The sequence below is a fragment of the Talpa europaea genome, assembly GCF_964194135.1.
Source record: "Talpa europaea genome assembly, chromosome: 9".
NCBI lineage: Eukaryota > Metazoa > Chordata > Mammalia > Eulipotyphla > Talpidae > Talpa > Talpa europaea.
The window spans coordinates 42,015,343-42,036,897 of NC_140076.1; the positions used below are offsets into that span (position 1 = coordinate 42,015,343).

The 21,555-nt window shown below is 41.0% G+C and overlaps 1 protein-coding gene across 1 annotated transcript in view; it reads left to right on the forward strand.

Annotated features, from left to right (window-relative positions):
* The window catches only part of LPAR3 (lysophosphatidic acid receptor 3), a gene marked incomplete at its 3' end in the record, with an annotated part of 38,787 nt that extends 26,719 nt beyond the window's left edge, over positions 1-12,068 (forward strand). The window contains exon 2 of the mRNA XM_084243054.1: positions 11,743-12,068. Coding sequence (XP_084099180.1) covers positions 11,743-12,068 — 326 coding nt within the window. The remainder of the gene's footprint in view (positions 1-11,742) is intronic.
* Between the last annotated feature and the right edge of the window lie 9,487 nt (positions 12,069-21,555).

Here is a 21,555-nt window from a genome sequence, read left to right on the forward strand (position 1 = left end):
TTATTTATAAGTTACATGCTTGGCCAATGGGTCAAGGGACCTATGAGTGTCCTTCCTTCCTAATAATTCAATTCCTGCATTTCCTTCATGACCCGTCTCCCCCAAGCCCCATCTTCTCCATCTGGCAACCTGCAAACATTTTTCTCTGAGTTCCTTTATCATTCGCCCAGTCTATTCATCTGCTACCTGTCATTTGTTACCTTGCCTTCCTTATTTTTGAGTTTGCCCTTTTGCCTTATTACTTTTTCTTTTAAAGATTTATTTATTTTTATTTATACAAGCACTGGGTACAGTCAGAAGCGCGGGAGGGTGAGAGAATTCACCAGAGCCGGAGCGGGAAACAGAACAGGCAGACTGAACAGTCTAGAACAGTGTATACAATACAATGCTGAGGGGAGCAGCGGGCGGCAGGAGAGGTCTGTGCGCCATGTGGGACCCTCACCTGGCGGCCGGGGGATCGAACCGGCACTGCAGAGGCTGCGGGCAGCTTCACAACCCAGCACTCAACTGCTGCGCCACCAGGGAGGCCCCCTTTAGCCTTATTAAGAGGAAAACATTCTGAGGGCAGAAAATGTTTCCTTTTTTAATTAATTTATTTATATGTATTTTACATCATTGTTCATTTTTAAACAATGTTTGCTTCCCCCTACCCCTTCAGGTATAGTCCCCACAGAATTCATCCATGCACCATCACCACAGTCCCCTGTGCTTTGCCCTCCCACATTCCGATCCCTCTCCCTCCCCCTTCCCTGCTGGGTGTCTCTGGTTTATAATTGTCTGTTTGTTTTTGTTGTTGTTGTTGTTGTTGTTGTGTTTTGTATTGTTATTATTTTTCCCCTGATGTTTGATTCCCCTATATTCCTGCTATAAGTAAAACCATCCAGTATTTTTCTTTTTCCTTCTGACTTATTTCACTGAGCATAATTCCTTCTAGCTCCATCCATTTTGCTGTTTATGGCATTAGTTTAACTTTTTTGATTGCTGAATAGTACTCCCTTGTGTATATATGCCACATCTTTTATCTGTTCAGTCATCTATTCAGAAAATGTTTCTTAAGCCATCTTATTTTTTCCAACACTTATTATAAAGATGAATAAATATGTTTATGACTATGGGGAAAAAAACGAGGAAAAAAGAACATTAGCCTTTTGTATGGGTGAGCTTAGATAGGGAGAGGGTGTGTTTACCATGACCACAAAGACTGGACCCAGGAGCATCCCCTCCCACCCACCTCAGGAAAGCATGATGTCTGGGTGGCCCGGGAGCCCTTAGCACAGGCAGTCCTCACATTTAAAGGTGGTGCTTGCTTTCCCAGGATAAAGTGATAGAAATTGAGTTTAACTAAGTTTCAACAGAAACAATGTCTTAAACGAGAACTGTGTTCCCACCCAAAGGGTGGGGATGCTCAGTATTTCTCTAAAGGGAATTTTTACCAATACCCTGTTTTATCAACTTTAAATATGTATGACATAAAGCAAGGGTATGTATTTAAAGTGTGCATGTTTATGTATATGTGTGTAGTATTATGCAGGGTAAGTAATTACTTACTTTTTGTTACTAATTACTTACCTTATGTTTTAAGGTTTAATTTTGTTTATTTGCACATACAGATGTAGAGAGGTATATGGAGTGGAGGAAAGGACTGAGGGGTGTTGTAAGAAACAACTTGAAGAAACTGAGATAACCTCTAGCACCCTTGGCAGGGGCCGGTGAGGCTTTTGGCAAGGGGAAGCTCACAGTTTGGAAGGATCTAGTCGGATGTTCTTTCAAACATTAACAATAGTCAGAAGTGTGCAGTGGAGAAATAGTTTTAGGGAGAATTTTCTGGGTTTTTTTTTAAGGACATGTTCATGGCAAAAAGTTAAGACAACAATATAAAGTGTTGTAAGGTTTCTTACTAGAAAGATGTAAGGAACAATTTAAAAATCACTTGGATCATGCTGATTGGGATAATATTACCTGAATATTAATTGGGATAATATTACCTGAATATTAATAATATTACCTGAATAGAATATAGGGACATGTGTTTGGGGCTCTTTCTGTGTGCACATATTTGCACACAAACACATACTTTATTTATTCTTTTTAATCAGAATGGAGCCATTACTATTCATAATCGGTGTTTTAAAATTTTTAAAAACTCCCCAACCTAGATGAACACCCTTTGTACTAATATTATTGTTTTCAGCGGTCACTATTGTTTTCAATAATATTATTTTATATTAGTATTATTTTAAATATCATTTTCAATTATTTCAATGTTGATTCACCAGTATATCTCTAATAATCTCAAAAGTTTTGTTTATATTAGAAGCCATATGATAGTTGTGCTGCCATAGCTATTCTTAACATTTCTATCCTTTTGGTGACCTTGGAGAGGCTGATCATTCTACTTCTCATGGAAGCCACTAGGCACTATGGCCTTACAGGGTCTTTGTACACCCTGCACTATTATTTATGCCTCTGTCTCCTTTGTCTCACTATTCATAGTGATTAGCACAGTGTCTGACACTTAACACATGTTCACTGTATAGATAAATGCTGAGTATCTGAAAATATTGTGGGTGCCCATCTCCAGTACCAATTTCTGCTGAAATCATACCCCCATCCCAATCCCAACTCACAAGTTCTCTTTCTCTCTCTTTCTCTCTCTCTCTCTCTCTCTCTCTCTCTCTTTCTCTCTCTCACACACACACACACACACACACACAAACACACTAGTGTTTGCCTTTCTTCTCAGTTACTTAAACTGTACATAGGCCATGACCAAAGGAAACTATGAGACAAACCCAGAATCATCAACTGTGGGAGCCAGCAGGAACCTTACTGGCCTACCAGGAACCCACCCCCACCAGGGAAGTGACCAGGTTTTCCGAGGGTCTTAAACCAGGACTTTAGCTGCTGGACCTCAAGCTTAGCCTCTTTTTACCATAACAGTGGCAATAAGTGAGTTTCATCTCAGGATAAATTCCAATTGATTTCTCAAGGCTGCTTGGAGCCCTGTTCTGTGAAGATTTTCAGCCATAATCTGGACTCAGAAGCAATAGTGTGGGGGATTAATGATGACAACCATGGCCTAGGATAAAAGTAGTGGTCTAGCTGGCAGGACTCGTACATTACCTGAGCTACTCTGTACCTTCAGTAGTCCAGGTTCAACTCTCTCTAAATCAGGTCCTCTGACTCCTAATACTTCCTGTTCCCTTCCTCTGAGCTCGGAATGGTATTTAATGCTCTCTGCATGTTCACAATCTTGTCTCCTACTCAGGTCAGCTTCCCTGTGCAGCTTCCCATGCCCTGTCCAAACCTCTCTCTTCTCCCACCCGCCGCCACCCCCCACCCGCCCCCAGCAAAGATGCTCCTTTTACCTTTCCCAGGACCTTGATAGGTGCTAATGACAGTTCATGTGATCAAATACTATATAAGCTTACAGTTTAATGTGCCAGCATTTCCAGGTGAGGTGAGGTGCAGTGCAGACCTTTCTAATCCAAAGGAGTGACTACAGCAGGGGGAATTTCGGATCTTTGCAGATCCATCCATTTTTGAGGTTATGTCAGATGAATAACTGCTACAAACCAGGGCATACAGCTACCCTCACACCTTTTCTTAGATGTTGGAGAGAGCCGCCCTTGATGTAATAGTTACTGAGGTATCTTTGGTCCATATATATGATGCTTAAAGAGGAATCTGAAGGTGGAGATGGTGTTTTCTTCCTTATGCAGTTATGGTTTCCAGCTGTTACCCAGAGTTAAACTCTAGAATTAGGGCTAGGCTGTGGTTCTTGCTAGTATGGCTCTGCTTTAAATTTTATCTCACAACCCCTTGGCACCAAGATTTTCAATTTTCCAAAGCTGGCCACAAATTTGAACCAAGTGTCTAAAACCAGTTGTTAGAGTCAAAAGATCCGACTGTAATAACAATAGTGTGAAATGAATCATTTGTGGAATGCTTAACTGCTCATCATCTATTCAAAGTGTCAGCGTTTTCTTGGCTTATGCGGTAAAAATAAATCAGGTTTACAAAAGGTATATACTTTCATTCCTTTCGCATATGTGACAGTATGTTTTCTGAATTATTGGACTTCTAAAACACTGGGTAAACTAGCATGAATTTGAATGCAAACCACATCTAGAAGTGTAAGTTACTGAACAAATTCTCTAATACCATAAGAGCATTTTCACTTACCTATCCCACTAATGTTTAACTTATGCATCGTAATGCTTCAAACCAGGAATAGCTATATACTTTAAAATTAATCGTTAAAAAAATTCTTTTCAAATAAGAAGAGTGCTTCCCTAGGATAAAGTTCACAGCCTGATCTTTATGTAGAGTTATAATTTTCTATTTTAGTAAATCAGACAGCCCTGTGGCTTACTAGGTTAGCATTATTGCTTGTGCCCTGCCACTTTTTCCTGGACTAAAAACAAAGAATCACAGAGTGGACATATTTAAAATATATCCTCCTGTTGATGAAATGAGTAGTCCATGTGCCAGCATCAGACACTCCTGAGTGAGTGATCGCTTTTATTCTTACAGATGTTTATTTATGTGCCATTCACATACCATTTTTTTAAAATTGCATGTGTGAATTTTTAAACAGATGAAAATATGCCTACAAGTCTAGCTAGATGGAGTAACAAAGTCCTGAAGAACAGGTTTCCTGCAACTTGAAGTCTCAATTTTCTGCACATCCCGTGACCACAACCCCAAGAAGGTGACCTGTCTGTCACAGATTCTAGCGAAGCGGCCTGCTTCCAGCGGGACGGTGTTCTCCTTATCTCCTTTCCTGTAATGTGGGGATGAGGCACTAGCCTTATCAAACTAAAAGTCTGAGATATTTTGGAAACTTCTAAGTTAGCAGCAAGACTGTAGGAGATTATAACATATATGTATTATATTATAACATAATATCTACTAGGGACTTTGAAAGATCCTTTATTTCACTTGTCACAAATATTTTCATCGGTGCTTATATCTTCCCAAGTGTTAGGCATTCCTTAATTTGATGTTTCTGATTACCTTAAATTATAGTCATTAAATATCATTTTAGTTCTGTAGTTGAATATTCTAGTACATGATTCACTGTACTTTAAAAATGAACATTTGTGTTTTGAGTATAGCGCTGGAGCTGGTTTATCTAATTACTGGAGAAAAGCTCAGTTATAGTCTAATTGGACTATTAGTGAGCTCTTGAGCAGGTACTGAAAGAATACAGAACATGATTAATACAAAAATAATCACTTCTCATCAACATAACTGACCTGTCACTCGACAATAGAAAGAACTAAAAATGTTATCTGAACAATCATAATGAAGACATTCACTCATAGTAACTGGCACATGGAAAGTGGTTGCTTAGTAAATATTTATTAATGGAAGACATAAGGCTTCGTTTCCCGCTTAATGCTGATGACTCCCAAGTCAGTGTTTCCATGTGGAGTGCTCAGAGTTCTCATCCTCACTTCTGGCTGCTGTCGACACAGCTCTGCCTGGAGGAGCCAAGGAGGCTCTAAGGCCATGACACCTAAGCCTGAAACACAGTCTCCTCCTTCTAAACCTTCCCCTTTACCTCCCACTCTGGTGATCAAAACCACACGCTACCAGTCACCCTGGATTCCTTCCTCTCCCTTCCAGATCCACGTCTTCCTTTGGTCTTATAGTCTCTCCTCCTTGCTACCCCTTAATCCATCTACTTTTCTCCACCTCCACCTCCACTGCCTATTCAAATCCTTATCATTTCAGCTGAATTTTTACCAGTGCTGAGGCAAGTCTCCATGTCCCGACCCCTGGTATTCTCACTTTGCTGTACTAACGCCATCAGTTTCCCATTTGGTAGGTCTGGGTGGGACCCAGATATCTGAATTTTAAGCAGGGACCCCGAGAGGTTCTTATCTAGGTAGAAGCCAACTTCAAACTTCCCATAACAGAGGTATCCAGAGCACTCAAAGCTTCGCTCTAGAAGGCATGTCCATGCCCCTGATTAAAAAATCTTCAAAGCACTTAGCATTTCTATAGCAGTCATTTTTTCAAAGTATGGTCAGTGGGGTTTCCAAAGGTTCCTCAGAGGTGCCTGTTGGGGGGACATGGGGGAGGTGGAGGTTATAGTTTGAAGATGAGAGTGAATTCTGCTATGAGGGGCTTTAACTAACTCCCCTTACCCCCTCCCCACTCCCTGACTCTTCGGTCAGAGCAGCTCTAATTTTGAAGTTTAACAAGAGATTTCCTTTGGGGAAGTGTTCCTTTACTTAAAAAAAAAAAAAAAAAAAAAGATTTTTTTAAAAAAAAAAAACACTGATCTTTAGAAATGGATTTCAAACTTAAAAAAAAAAAAAAAAAAAAAAAATTGGAGGGCCTCCCCGGTGGCGCAGCGGTTGAGTGCTGGGTTGCGAAGCTGCCCGCGGCCTCTGCGGTGCCGGTTCGATCCCCGGCTGCTCCCCGGCCACCGGAGGAGGGTCCCACATGGCGCGCAGACCTCTCCTGCTGCCCGCTGCTCCCCTCAGCAGTGTACTTCGGTCCTTCTGCCTGCTCTGCTCCCCGCTCTGGCTCTGGTGAATTCTCTCACCCTCCCGCGCTTCTTACTGTACCCAGTGCATGTATAAACAAAACCAGCAAACAAATAAATAAAAAAAAGCATGCCTCTATAAAAAAAAAAATTATAAAAAAAAAAAAAATTGGAACCCACAGTAATAAAGAATGTATTCTCTATCATAGCCCAGTTCACATCATTTTTTTGTCCTAATTGAAACAAGTTTTAGGAAGCCCATCCATACTATGTTTGATGCATTCTGATGTTTTCTGCTCTGTTCTAATTCATTTTAAGAAAATTGCTAGTTGCGAGGCAGACCTCTCCTATCCCCGCTGCTCCCCTCAGCAGTGTATTTCATCAGTCTGCCTGTTCTGTTCCCCACTCTGTCTCTGGTGAATCCTCTCACTCTCCCGCACATCTGGCCTGTACCCTGGTTCTTATATAAATCTTAAAAAAAAGAAAAAGAAAAAAGAAAATTGCTAGTTGCAACCCACTAAATCAATTTTCCACCTACTAATAAGTTGTAACAGAGTCTGATAAACCTCTGATCTAGCCTTTGTCAATGGGGTTCCCTTGTGAACCAGGAAACAGAAATGTTTTCTTAATCCTCCCAAGGATGGTGTGTGACTCATAGCATTCTAGATGTTTGGGAGAGAAGTTAATTCCTTATAGACAATGGATACCTGAGGGCATGCAAGCTTAATTCTCTCAATAAACTCCTGGTTGAAAAGTTTATGGGATCTGATGTGTATCATAAAGTCATACTCCTGCATATTAACCACAGGGTTCCTCCCTGGCTGACCTGTGTTCATCTCCTGGACTATCTTACCTTCTCAGTGACCTGGCTCGGTTAAAACCATCCTGAACTATCTGGAGTACCCCTAATGCAGCATGCAGTTTCTCAGCTGCACAGCCATCTTTGACCTCAACTCGCAGCTCAGCTGAGTGTCCTTTCACCCAAGACCTTCCTTGATAGTAGTGAGAACTATCGCACCCAGGTTCCATACCTGTCGATGCCCGAAGAGCAGGACGGTCCACTGTTTACGTCAGCATATGCTGCAGCTAGCAAGCTGCCAGGCCTCCTGTGAGCTCTTAATGACCTTCAGTTACGTTCATGGACTTTGTGCCTCTGCTACTGGGTATGTAGCTTGACACTTAGCTATAAGGACACAGGCAGGTATATGAGGCATGACCTGCATGTTTAGGGAGGTTTTAACAGGCCTGCAGGATAGGACATAGGTACGAAAAACTAGCTCTAGTAGATCACAATACTCAGTTCATATGGGTTCAAATTATGACTCTTCTAGTTGTGGGTTTCTGGACCGAAGACAGACTCTTACTTGAGCCATTCTAGGCTTCAAATCTGTCATATGAGAAACTGAGGGTAATAAGTGCAGCACCTCATAGGGCTGTGAGTTTTAAATAAGAGGTACACATAAAGCCCTGTACACACTGCTTTGCCCAGAGCTCTCAGGAAATGTCAGAGTGGAATTAAGCAGGTGACATGGCCCTTGCCACGTGGATGCTGTAGGTGGAAAGTGTCACTGCTGTTAGAGGAGGGAATGGTCACTGTGGGTTGGACAGACATTGGAGGCAAACTAGGAGCTAAGCTTAGAAAGAAAAGTAGACCTTAGACTAGGAGGTGGGAAGGCATTCCTGGCAGGGTGAGCCAGCGTGCCAACAAAGGCCAGACAAAGGACGGTGTGTGCCTCGCCTGCAGGCTAGTTTTGCTGCTAATGTTTGTGCATGTATTTATGCTTCTAAATAACATTTTCCAAATGGATGCTAAAGGTATTAATCTCTGGAGATGCTTATTTTCCCGTTTTAAGGCACCCTACCCCCTTTCTTCCGCGACTTTTCACTGACTGTATACTGAGCCTACAATTTTGCTGACAGGGTCAGCTTGAGTAAATCATTTTGGGTCATCCTAGAGATATGATTTACAAAGTTGGTCATGTATCATAATCACCCAGGGAACTTTTTAATCCTACAGAGTTCCAGGTCCCACCCTAAGGAATCTATTTGGGTTGATGATCAAGCAGGCTTGGTAATTGCTAGCTCCTAGAATTCATCTTCATCAGTTTTTAGTCTTACTGCTTTATAATCATGTCTGGGCAACAGGAAGTCAAATTTGTTTGAATTTTAGAGAGAGTTGAAACTCAGCGTTTCATAAAATTTAGCAATTTTCTACTTGGAAAAGACTTCGGAAGTCACTTAACCCTATCTCTTATTTAGGAAAAATAAAACTCTCGTCTCTTTATATATCTCAGGATGATCCAGGCAAAGAAATACCCTGCTCCAGGGAGACTCTCTGCCCGTGAATGACAGGTTCCTCTTCCTAATAGCTTTTTCTTTATTTAAAAAGAATTCATCTCCAAATTCAGCCTCTTGTTCCTTTTCTGTTTGTTCCAAGGTAACCTTCTGGAATGGCCCAGGATAATTCAGTGCATCCTTTTCAGGTTTCTGGAGCAGCACATCATGCCTTTCCTTAACCTTTTCTTCTCGAAGGGGAACATGCCTGCTTTCTTCCACTGGGTCCCAGAAAGACCCCCTTGAGTCCACTCCTATATGTTAATCCCTGAAGAAAACATAAGTGATGCAGGCTTGATCAATGTCATGAATTGAGCATTGAGTGTAACTATGTAAAAAACATTTGCCTTAGTTTTTCCTTCTATAATTTATTAGAAATTGATAGGGGGCTGACTAATACATCTTTCCCAGGATCCATTGTCCACCCTTCTTTTAAGAATTGGGACAGTTGCCTATTTCTGTTTCTGACATCTCCCATATTCTCCAAGAATTCTCTTTGATTACAGGTTCCTAAGGTCAAAGCCATTCGTGACACTTTCTTCTCCTTTAAATGTTTTGGGGAGGACCTCATTATCTAGCGGCTGATATACAGTATAATTTCTACCCTTCCACTCCCAACGAATGAACTGTTAGATAAGCTGCATCCAGTCTGAGATGTGTTTGGAGGGAGAGCATGGCCAGGGATGGAGGAGTCCCAGAGGGGCGGGTTTCACCATCACTGCTGGGTGTGATCACCTCAGACAACGTGGCCTCAGCGCCTCGTCTAGTTTAGCAGCATAGTGTGTTTGGGTGGTTCTGTCAAAGAGACTTGCCTTCTGTTGTTCTTGGAAAGAGTATAAAGGTCAGGTCAGCAGATTTTTGTTTCTCTTCTGATCCCATAGAACAGGAACTTAAGGCCAGAAGTAGCCTCTCCCACCCTTTCCCTTGACTCACTTCAGTGATGAGATCTTCTGTGGTCCATGGTGAAATAGCCTAGCAGGAGCCCAGGCACTGCTGGTAGCCTGCCTGGCTTCAAAGCCTGGTTGTTTCCCTTATCAGCTGAGTGACTCTGAGCATATTACCTAACTTCTCTGTGCTTCATCTTCCCCAGCTTTAAAATGAGAGTAATAGTACCTATTGCCAAGGGTTTCCATGAAGTTAAAAAAATTAATTTACACGTAATGCTTAAAATAGTGCCTCAGTGCTGCTAAAGGAGTCATGATTGCTCAATGACAAGTTTGCCAAATGTTGATTGAGTGAATTATTTTATGTAATTCAGTGCAGAGGAAAAATACTCATGCACTATCATATTATGACAAACAGGGCACCAATTTGAAGATTTATTTAGTGTAGTTAACTCTGACTAATACAAACCAGAGTTTTATGTCAGGGGGGATATTTTTATAATTAAAAAATTGCAGGGCCTCCCCTGGTGGTACAGCGGTTGAGCGCTGGGCTGCGAGGCTGCCCACAGCCTCTGCAACGCCGGTTCGTTCCCCGGCCGCCGTCGAGGGTCCCAGCAAAAAAAAAAAAAAAATTGCAATTTTAGGAAAAAACATACTGACAATTTACTTTTATCCTTTTTTGATGAGCATGTGAAATACATCATTCAAACAAAATTATGTCAGCTATGTGTAGAGTGTGAAGAATAACACTTAAAAGAATAAGCAGTTGAATATTTGAGTTTATTTTCAGCATCTTATTTTTTTCTTTATATGTCCTACTTTCCCTATGTTTCTGTCTTCCTCCTCCTTTCTTTTGTCTTGATATCCTTTTTACTTTCCTTTAGTTCTATTTTCCCCTCCCATGGGTTTGGAAGTTATAGACTTTATTAAATTTTGACATGCCTATTTAACAGAATATAGTTAATGTGTTTTCTTCCTTCCCATTAGAAAAGGAACTTGGAACGCTCCCACTGGAATTTCTTTGGAGTTATAAAATTTCACACAGAAAGGACTCTTCACATCAAAGTTGGTAGCTACAGCTTTTGATGTCTGGTTTGTTTAGTTCTTCCCTCTTCACAACATAGTAACTTCTCTCTTGGGAATACCCTAGCAACAGAAGTGTTACTGTTAGGGGAACTACAGACCAGTGGATCTGGATGAGGCCTTAAAGATTCTATAAACTGGTATTTTTCAAACTTTTTGTCTAAGCCCAATGGTAAGAAATAATATTTTACTTCATAATCAATACACACATAAATCCAGTTTGTAAAAACAAAACAGACGTTTCATGAAACAATACATCTCTTAGCTATTTCACTCCATTCTGTTTCTACATAAAGAAGGAAAAACTTGTACAAACCCAATAAATTGATTGCACAAAAATCTCAATCTAGCAGATGCCTGTGACTATGTCAGAGAGAATATAATGTTACATAAGCAGCAATATGGACTTCTGAAGACTTAATTTTTTGAGGTGACTTTGTTGGAAGACTAAGAGAATGCCATAGATGCAATGTCTTATTTTCAGGAAAGCATCTGGATAAACCTATTTAGAGAATGGCTGAGTGCAGGCTTAAGAGTTCGAAGCTTCCTCAAATAGGCCCCAGATTTGGGCCTCAATTTTCTCACCTATAAAATGTGAATAATAACCACAACAGCCTCCTAGTGGTCCTCAGAGAAATCACAGAGGTACCATAGCTATAGTGCTTAGTAAGCACTTAGGAAGCCCCTAATTACAAGACCTGGGTAAGCAGTCAAGCAGGTAAAATGGAATGTGGCTAATAGTCAAGGAGGCTTTCAGGTGTGTGCCTCCAACAAGCCCAGGTCTCAGAGGCCCAGGTGAAAAGTAGAACTCTGCCTTGGAGTTATCAAAACAAATCCTGAAGCTCCTTAATGCCATTGAAGATGACTGGGTGAGAAGTAAACCTAAATAAGTGACCTGAGTAGTCTGAACACCTGTTTCTTCCTTTGTTGTCCCTCCAGGGGCCTTCGTGGTGTGCTGGACCCCGGGCCTGGTGGTTCTGCTGCTCGACGGCCTGAACTGTAAGCAGTGTGGTGTGCAGCACGTGAAAAGGTGGTTCCTGCTGCTGGCGCTGTTCAACTCTGTCATGAACCCCATCATCTACTCCTGCAAGGATGAGGACATGTACAGCACCATGAAGAAGATGATCTGCTGCTTCTCTCAGAAGAACCCGGAGAGGCGCTCCTCCCGAATCCCCTCCACTGTCCTCAGCAGGAGCGACACAGGCAGCCAGTACACAGAAGATGGCATCACCCAGGGCACCGTCTGCAACAAGGGCAGTTCCTGAGCTCCTGAGTCCACTTCCCCATGGCCCAGCGGGGCCTCCTCTGGCAAAGAGCTGTTACGAATGGTACCTGCCTCTAACAAAACCCACACACAGTGTTACTCCAGGTCTGAATTAGTCATTCTAGGTTATAAAAAACCGTTTTTACATAGTCTAAAAGCACAGGTAGTAGAGAGGACACACTGTGTTTAGAGAAAACGCGTGGGGTGAGGGAAGATGGCACAGGGGATTCCGCTTGATGTCCTGAGGGCCCCTGGCGGCACCACGGCCCTGCTATTCACTTTGGGCTCGGCCACCATCTTGTAGCCATTCGCTTGGTGTTTTTAAAGGATGTTATTATAGGGCTTAGGTCAAAATAAATAATAATGTTACTTGAGCCACTTTATGTAGCTATTTGGAATGCCTGTGTAGTTCTTTCTGCATGCAAAGTTTTAAAAAATGCTTTGGCAATGATATTTTCATCCTCAAAGAAACCTGGCCACTAGTTATGTGTTCAGTAGGAATCTCAGAAAAACAAATCAATAAAGACTCCAGACTGAATTTGATTTTTAACTGAAAGAACATGCTGAGGAAAAAGATTTGATGTAATAACAAAAAAAGTAAATATTAAATATTTATTTTGAAATGAAAAAGAGACCTTGGCATGGTCCTGTATGCTTATGGATTTGGGCCTATTTATTCATTTCCACTTTGTATTCAAAGACACAGAGGACAGTGATGGTGAAATAAATTCAGAGGCCACCTTGACTCCTACTCTCGGATAATCGCTGTAGAAATGACTGGTTCTGCCCTGAACAAAGGGAGAAAGATGTGATTCCTTTGCAAACAGACATACAGCAGAGTAAAAGGTATATGGATAATCAGGCTGATTTCCTTCCATATACGATTAAATGGAGCTCAACACGAAGCTTTATTTTCAGTTACCTCCCTACCCCTAGTGACTTGTCAGGTTTAGTATGTGGAATAATTTTCACATCTCTATTTTGCCCACGGTTATTGACATACTTCTAGTACACTTTGCCTTACTTTTGATCTGGGTTCTTTCAAAAATGTTTCTCCTTCAAAGAACTAAGTAGACAACATGAAAGGCAAGTCAGTAAGGGAAAAAAAATGTTTCATACACATAGGCTACTGACCAAAGTTTTCTATGTAAAGCATTTAGATAGTATATTCTGATTTTAAAATAAGAATAACTTCAAGGCAAATATAGTATTTATGTTGTTTGCAAAAGAAGTTTACATTTTTTTGCTATTGTGATGTAACATTTATGTGCAAGAACTACTTGTAATAAAAGAATTTGAAAAGTCATGCTTTTAAATATAATGGCCTGAAATAGAGTATTATGATTTGAAGGTGTAAATTTCACAAATTCTGTATAGTAAGTCATCTATCTGATGCTTATATCAAAGCTCTATATAAAATAAAATTTAAAAAAAGAATCCATTCTCTCTTGTTGAGGTGTATTATTGCTTTGTGTGTTTTCTAAGTAAAAATATGGTTTGTGGTAACTAAAGCACACATTTCTATTGCACAAGAAAAATCAGATTTGCCATGAAGTACATATTCTCAATGTTTTATGTAAGCATTTGGAATCTACAGCTGGCCAAAGGGTGGAGAATTGAAATTGAATTCCAGTCCCTGAATAGCTACTAAGGGATCTTTAAAGGTTTTATTTTGAGGAAAGCACCATTTTTAGTACTCTGCAACAGAATGTCATATTCAGAATGGTGTCTGGAGGGGATCCAAGTGTGGAGACTCGGGTGGAAATATATAGCTTTTGTTTTTATGCACACACATATCTCAGCGATGGTGCGAGAGTAGAGAAGTTTTATATATTTAGAAATGACAAGTGCCAGCAGTCTCAGGCTCACCAGGAACACAGCAAACACATCTTTTAGTCAGAAAAAAAATGAAGAAAGAATGTTTCTCAAGTCCTAGGACCCTGAGCTTATCTACAAGCCATTGAGATGATGGTTCTAAAATTTAAATCTTTTGAGACGAGATTTTGACTCAAATATTGGGTCACTCCCTAGCCAAACAAGATTTAATTTTCTTAGATTTGTAGCACCATCCAAGGTGTTCTGATAAATTTGTGTTGGTGGGAGAATGTAGGCCTTTGTAAAGAGTAACTCTGCCTTAGGAAAGAAATATTTATTGGAAATAAATTATTGAAATCTCACAGTGAAATTTTTTCAAATGTATGGTAAACCTGGGCCCATAATGTGACTAATAGAAGCTCTAAGCACTGAAATGATCATGCCATTTGTGTAATTCCAAATAAGAGCCATACTAAGCCATGTTTAAAGCGCCAACAAAGCTATAGTTTCTCTCATAATCAGCATTTTGATGTTTTTTTGTAAATACAAAATAAAAATTTAGAAATTCCAATGTCTTTGATTCACAAGCACCCTAAGCACATGTGCAGGCCATGGTTGGATGGTCCAGGACCAGAAACTGATTGAAGTCAGCTACAGCAGCATCAGGTGGGGGTGGGGTACAGCACTCTATCCTCATGTGCAGACTAGCTTTAGGGCAAGCCGTGTTTATAGGTTGATTTCCTCATGAGGTTGAAATCCCTTTATGTTAATTAGGTCATTAATCATCTAATCATCCAGGGAGGTGGGCAATAAGGATGTTTGGTGCTCTTTTTTAATTGATTGAATAGATATGGTGAAAATTAGCCGTGTTGCAGGTTAAGTGATTTTCAGTCTTTTCTGCCCTCCCTCCATTAGGATCGATGATGGATCCTTGCGGTCCTGAATGCATGCCTGATGGCGGGCATCTGGAGTAGGGTGTGGGCATGCGTAAGTGGGCACACCTGGGCTAAGACTGAGCTTATAAGGGTGGCGTCAGGGGGATGCCAGTAGAGCAGAGAAGAATAGAGAACAAGAATGAAAGGAGCAGAGAAGAAATGGCCGTGAGAGAATGCCAGAGAGCCCAGAAGGAGTGAAGACATGCTGGGGGCTGGGAGTCCTGCCAGCCTCCTGGCTCCCCGGCACCCCTGCCTGCCTTGTGCCTGGTAAATCCCAAATAAAGCCTGAAAAGCCCTGAGGGCTCCAGGACTTCTCTTTTACCCTGTCTGCTCGATCATAGAGATCCTGCTCTGTGTCCTCCTGTCCTTACACCAGTGAAAACACCAATGAAGGAAACTTAGGAATAAACTCAAGTCCTGGAATAAAAATAACTAAATATTCTACACAATGATGATCTCCAAAGAATTTAAAATGTGCCAAAAATATATCTGACTTCTGGTATGCTAACAAGGAATTATGTCTTCTTGGTGAACCCCTAAGTGTGGTATTAAATTGAAAACCCCTAGAGCTTTTGCCAGTTTTTAACATTGTCATCCAGGCATAGGAGTTAGGATTAGAATCACTTAAAGATGTGGAGTTTTTTTAAAGTAAGGGAAGTTGTATTTTTGTGTGAGGGATGTGCTCCCAAACACATAATTTAAAATACAATTCCAGACTTGTTTACACAGGATTAATATTAGATGGGAGATGCTGTTGCTGTGGGTTCCTCCCCACCATGATATATTTTATTTTTAAGGCATCCTCTCTAGTGCTTTTTAGAGTGTGCTCGCTCCTAAATGAATAAATGATAAACTACTGATAGAAGTGGCTAAGGGTCCAGAATGTTCTATGTATAACTTCTGAACTACATACTTATAGTGCAAATAAGAACACACTGCTCACTGAAATCAAACATGGAGGTTCTGGTGGGTGCCACTAAGAACTGAATGACACTCCTAGTACAGAATATAACACTCTATCATACATAGAATGCAGCACATCTGCCTGCCAATCTGTGAACACAGTTTACTAATCACTGGGTCAGCCAGTTTTATAATTTGCTATTCTTGACAACTTTTTTAGAATTGCAATTTTATGCAGCAAAACTTTATAAAATTTTTCTATATCAGCAAATCCAAGTCTGCATAAATCAAATGCCATAAGCTGCATCAGTATTGTATTTGTTATTGAGATTGGAAACTGCACATTCTGTATGAGTCATGAGGGAAGATAGAAGGAAAAGGGGAACAGGCTGTCTGTCCTGGGTCCATGCTACATCTTTGTGCATATTAGGAAATCAGATCCTTTCCTCAAGAATGTTTTACTTACACTAATTGGAAAATTATCTACTACACCAATTTAGTTAGAATTGTATTGCTACTTTCTAGAAATGTATACTAATACTTATGCACGTCTACAATATTCCCAGTATACATTGAGTTGTTCAGGTCACCACTCACACAAAGGGACATGACAAACATCTTAAGAAAGCACTGTATATACACAACGGAATACAATTCAGCAATCAAAAAAGATAAACTCATGCCATTTACAGCCAACATGGATGGAGCTAGAAGGGATTATGCTCAGTGAAATAAGAAAGAAGGAAAAAGAAAAATACTGGGTGGTTTCACTTATAGGAAGTATATAGGGGGGTCTCCTCTGGTGGCACAGCGGTTGAGCGCTGGGCTGCAAAGCTGGCCGCAGCCTCTGCAGCACCAGTTCGATCCCCAGCTGCTGGCGAGGGTCCCACATGGCGCACAGACCTCTCCTGCTGCACCCTCTGCTCCCCTCAGCAGTGTATTTCGTCAGTCTGCCTGTTCTGTTCCCCACTCTGGCTCTGGTGAATTCTCTCACCCTCCCATGCTTCTGACTGTACCCAGTGCTTGTATAAATAAATAAATAAATCTTTTTTTTTTTTTAAAAGAATATAGGGAAACCAAATAAGGCAACGATAAATCAGAGACATTCTGTGGGGAGTGGGAGGGGGACAGAGATCAGAACGAGGGAAGAGCACAGGGGACTATTGGGATGGTACACAGGTGAATTGATGGTGGGAATTCTATGGGGACTACTACTGAGAGGAGAAAACAAACATTGTACAAAAATGAACAATGATGTAAAATATATGTAAATAAATTATATCCAAAAAAAGCACTAGATTGAAATTCAGGCAATCTGGGTTTTGATTTCTGCTCTGCTCTAAACAGCCTGAGAAATTCTAGACACAATTGCTGATCTAAATGAGGGGCTTAAATGTCCTGTAAAGACTTTTTTAGATGTACATGTACTTCTGAATATCTGTAGGGTAAGGTAAAAAGTATCAGGCTTTTCTGCCCTCCTGCCATTAGGATTGATGATGGATCCGCCTGATGATTGATGAATGCATGCCTGATGGCAGGCACCTGGAGTAGGATTGGGGTTGGGGGGGTTATGTAGATGGGATTCACCTGGCCTGAGAGACTGGGCTTATAAGAGCGGTGTCACGGGGAAGCCAGTGGAGCAGCAGAAGGAATGAAAGGGAGAGAAGAGCAGAGCAAGAGAGAGGAGAAGGGAACCAGCAGTGAACCAGAGGCCATGAGAGAACGCCTGAGAGCCCAGGAAGAGTGAAGAATTGCCTGGGACTGGGTGGCCTGGCGGCCTCCTGCACCGCCTGCGCCCCTGCCTGCTGTGTACTTGGTAAATCCCAATAAAAGCCTGCAAAACCTACCCAGGGCTCCAGGACTCCTCCTTCATCCGTCTGCTCGGGTCATAGAAAACCCGCTCTGTGCCTTTCCACCGCTACATTATCACCTACCAAATGTGAATCCTGGAAAACACTGTAAGTCTTCAAATTTTTTGGATATCACTCTTTGTAGAGTTTTCAGAGAATAGAAGCTCTGTTTTCAATTATTGCTAAAGTTCTTAAGCTTCAGTGCGTGTAAGAATCACCTAGGAAAACCATAGAAAATCCACAAAAGGCACATGTGAAATGTGTCACGGTAAATCCATGATCATGAAGGGGAGAATGGACTTCTGGAATAAAAGGGAACTGCTAACCAAAATGGAGACCCTAAGCGCCTGGGGAGCTGCCTGTTTGCCAAAATGAATGTACGTTTGAAATGTGTGAGCTGCTATTTCATCAAATACAAAACAACACATTTCTTTTTTCATTTAATTTAACCATTATCTTTGAAGATTTCCTGGGTGCTGGAGAACCAACAAAAAGTCCTGTCCTTAAACAAATGAACAAAACTATAAATATGGTAAAAGGGAGCTGACGATATTGAGTGTGGACATGTAGGGATGTAGTTGTCCTCTAGCTACAACATTGTCACCTTGGAACACTGGTGACATTGATGTTGTATTTTTTTAATCTTTGTCCTCTATAATTTTTGACATAGAATTCTCCACCACATGAGGAAAGAAAAAGAAATCGCCTAACAGGGTTACTTTTGGAATTAAAACCAGCTTGTGATTTATGAATTAGGGATCTGGTACAGATCATCTAAATTAAACTTGTGTTTTTCTGGGTTAGGTGGAGGCCTGACCGCAGCTTTACATATATTAAAAAAGAAACATATCAGTCTTCAGTTGGAAGAACAGAAACTGAGTACATGAAACAGGATGGTATTTAAAATAAGCAACTAGGTGCTTGGCAAACATTTGGAAAAGGGAGAGGAGCAAAGGAAAGGGAAGCACATACTTAGCTCTCCACTTTGCTGCTAACTTTTAGGGAAGTGTTACCACACAAGTCAGGAACTTCTGGCAGCTGCTTCCTGAGGCAGGTGGTTTGTGGAGGAACACCAGAGACCACTGCCAAACCCCAGATGTGCTGCTAGGGGGAGAATGTGGCTTCTGCTTCCCTTCTGTCCACCTCATCTCTCAATTGTCTGGAACCAGCAGAATCTAAACTGAGATATTTGATGACTTTGTATTCTGTGAATATAGTCCCTGGGCTTCTGGCCACCTGTCAGATTCAGGGGAGAACATAGAAAAGATCAGAGAGTCCAGCCCTTGGAGAAAGAATAAATGAAGGGGAGGGGTCTTTTTGACTTCTGAGACCTTACCCTTTATGAGGTCCTTTAGTTTCTCTTGCTTTGAAGATGGTATAAATTGTTCTAGAATAAGGTCTGAAAATTCTCAAAAAACCAAAGTGTTGGCACATGTAATTTATACTTTCACATTATAGTTATGGCTCTTCAGAGGGTGAATGGGAATGAGACAAAAAGGAACGTGAGAGTGTAGCTCACTTATCATTGACTGGTCATTGTCCAAATCTGTGATATCAAAGTTAGCATCAGAGCATAAGAAATAAAATGTGTGGTCACAGTTGATAATACAACCTTGGCAAATACAGCATTACCTAATCTTTCCTTTAGATCCAGATGGTGAATAGAAGAGCATCTTGAAACAAAAATGAGTGAGCCAAGGTAAGTGTAAATTTCAGGTGTCCACAGTTATTTAAAAGTCAGAATTGAGAGTTCGTGTGTGACCTTTAAAAATGCAGTGGATCAGACCTATTCTAGAGTGGAATGATAATAAATGTAAATTTCAGACTTTGTGGTTTGCTTGGAGGGGAAGTAACACATTTCTTCTTTTAATGAAAGCAATGGCCCAATTCAGGCATCATTGTGAAGTTGTAAATCTTGGGGATATCTTGATTTTACAAATAAGGAAACTGAAGACCCCAAAAATTAATGAGTATTTAAGTAAGTAACTAAATTAAGGACCAAACTTATTTGCTATTTAAGTTTTTCTTTAGGCTCTTCTCTATTCAGACAATGTCTCCTAATAACTGTATATAACTATTTTTCAAAAAGCCAATAGTGTTTATTAACATTACGTTAGCCCCTTTACTGATTAAGAATGCTATGGTCTTTGAGCAAGTCTCCTGAGAATGTATGCTAAAGAAATGATTCTAAGTTAGGAGGGGGGTTTCATACACAAAAATGGCTAAAGCATGAGATTTATAACCCTGAAACTTCTAAGCAATGTGTACATTTGCTGCCTCACAAGAGTGGCAGCTTTGGGAGCAGCATGGGGAGAGGGAATGATTACTCAAAGTCCAAGTGACTTGGAGCAAGGAGAAGCCTCGAAGGGCTACATGGCAGTAATGGGCTGCCCCGACCCAAAGGCAGTTTCTTATTTATTGAGAGTCAAGCACATAGGGAGTGTCATGGTATACATTAATGGGGGATGCATTATGGGGCTGTAAGACAGGGTGGAGTGACCTGGGCTATTGCCTGGGGGGGCTCCATTGTTCCTACTAGTCAAAGCATATTATCTCTATTCTCTATTTTTACTTAATTGCTAATCTTTAAGGTATTTTAGCTGATCTTGCTAATCTGGTCTTAATATGTGTCTGCTGTTTTCAGCAGATACTGGTTTCCCAGTGTGTTCCTCATACCAGGACTTTTGTCCTTGGTGAGAGGCCTCCTGCCTGGTGTAGCTGACCAGCAAGAATTCTGGACACAGAGATAATAGCCCCAAGGAAAAGGAGGGCTGGGGATCCCACATGCACTGAAGCATGTGATAAATGTAAAGTATTACAGTTAAAGTAGGTGGACTCTGAACTAAATTTCCTGGATTTACATTTACCTACCGGCAGTGTGACTTTAGGTAAGTTCTTCTGTGCCTTAGTTTTTCACCTCTAAAAATAGTGATAACAGTTTTGCCTACCTTATAGATTTGCTTAGAGATTAAATAAGTTCTATGTCAAACACTTAGAGCAGCAATGGGCTATAGGTATGTGTGACTACTGTTACAATTAAAGTTATGGGCAGATATCTAATGCTATTAAAATTTTGTGTTATTTGTATAGTGTAGGATTTGTGTTATTTGTATGGTGTAGGATTTTCTCATGACTTGGAACTGGTAGCAAGAGATGTGTCTTAAGCAGTTTCTAGGGTTTTTGTCCTGACTACAAAGGTGGAATTTCTTTTTACTGAGATAGAAAAGAGGCAGCAGATTTGCAGGTGAATAGGAATCAAAATTCAGTTTAAGGGGCCTCCCTGGTGGTTCAAGGGTTAAGCAAAGCACTATGAAGCTCTCCACAACCTCTGCAGCACGAGTTCAATCCCCAGCCAGAGAGCTACCCACATGGTGCTTCAGACCTCTCCTGACTTGCCCGCCACTCCCCTCAGCAGTGTATTTCAGTCAGTCTGCCTGTTCTGTTCCCCACTCTGTCTCTGGTGAATCCTCTTACTCCCTGCATCTCTGGCCTATACCCCAGTTCTTGTATGCATAAATGAATAAATCTTAAAAGAAAAAAAAGTAATTCAATTTTAGTGTTGCAGATACAACCAGGTGGAGATGTGGGGAAAGCAGCTAGATAACAAATCTGCAGTTCAGCGGGAGGCCAAGCTAGAGATATTAATCTTGGAGTCACCAGTATATGAATGGTATTTAAAGCAATGAGGCCAGACTAAATTATATGGAGAATGAGTGCAGATAGAGATGACATCGGGTCCAAGAACTAACCCCTAGGAATTTGCAATGTTTGAGCTCAGAGAAATGAGGTGTCAATTGAAGAGGCGAAGAAGGAGCAGTCAGTGCTGTAGGAAGAGAACCAAGAGTCCCAGGAGGCTGGAGTGATCATCTTGTCAAATGCTGCAGCCTGAGGTATAAGAATTGACTGTCTATTTGGCCTTGGAGGTTTTTTGTGACCTTGACAAAACTGTTACAGTGCAGTGATGGGGATGAAAACCTGATTGGAG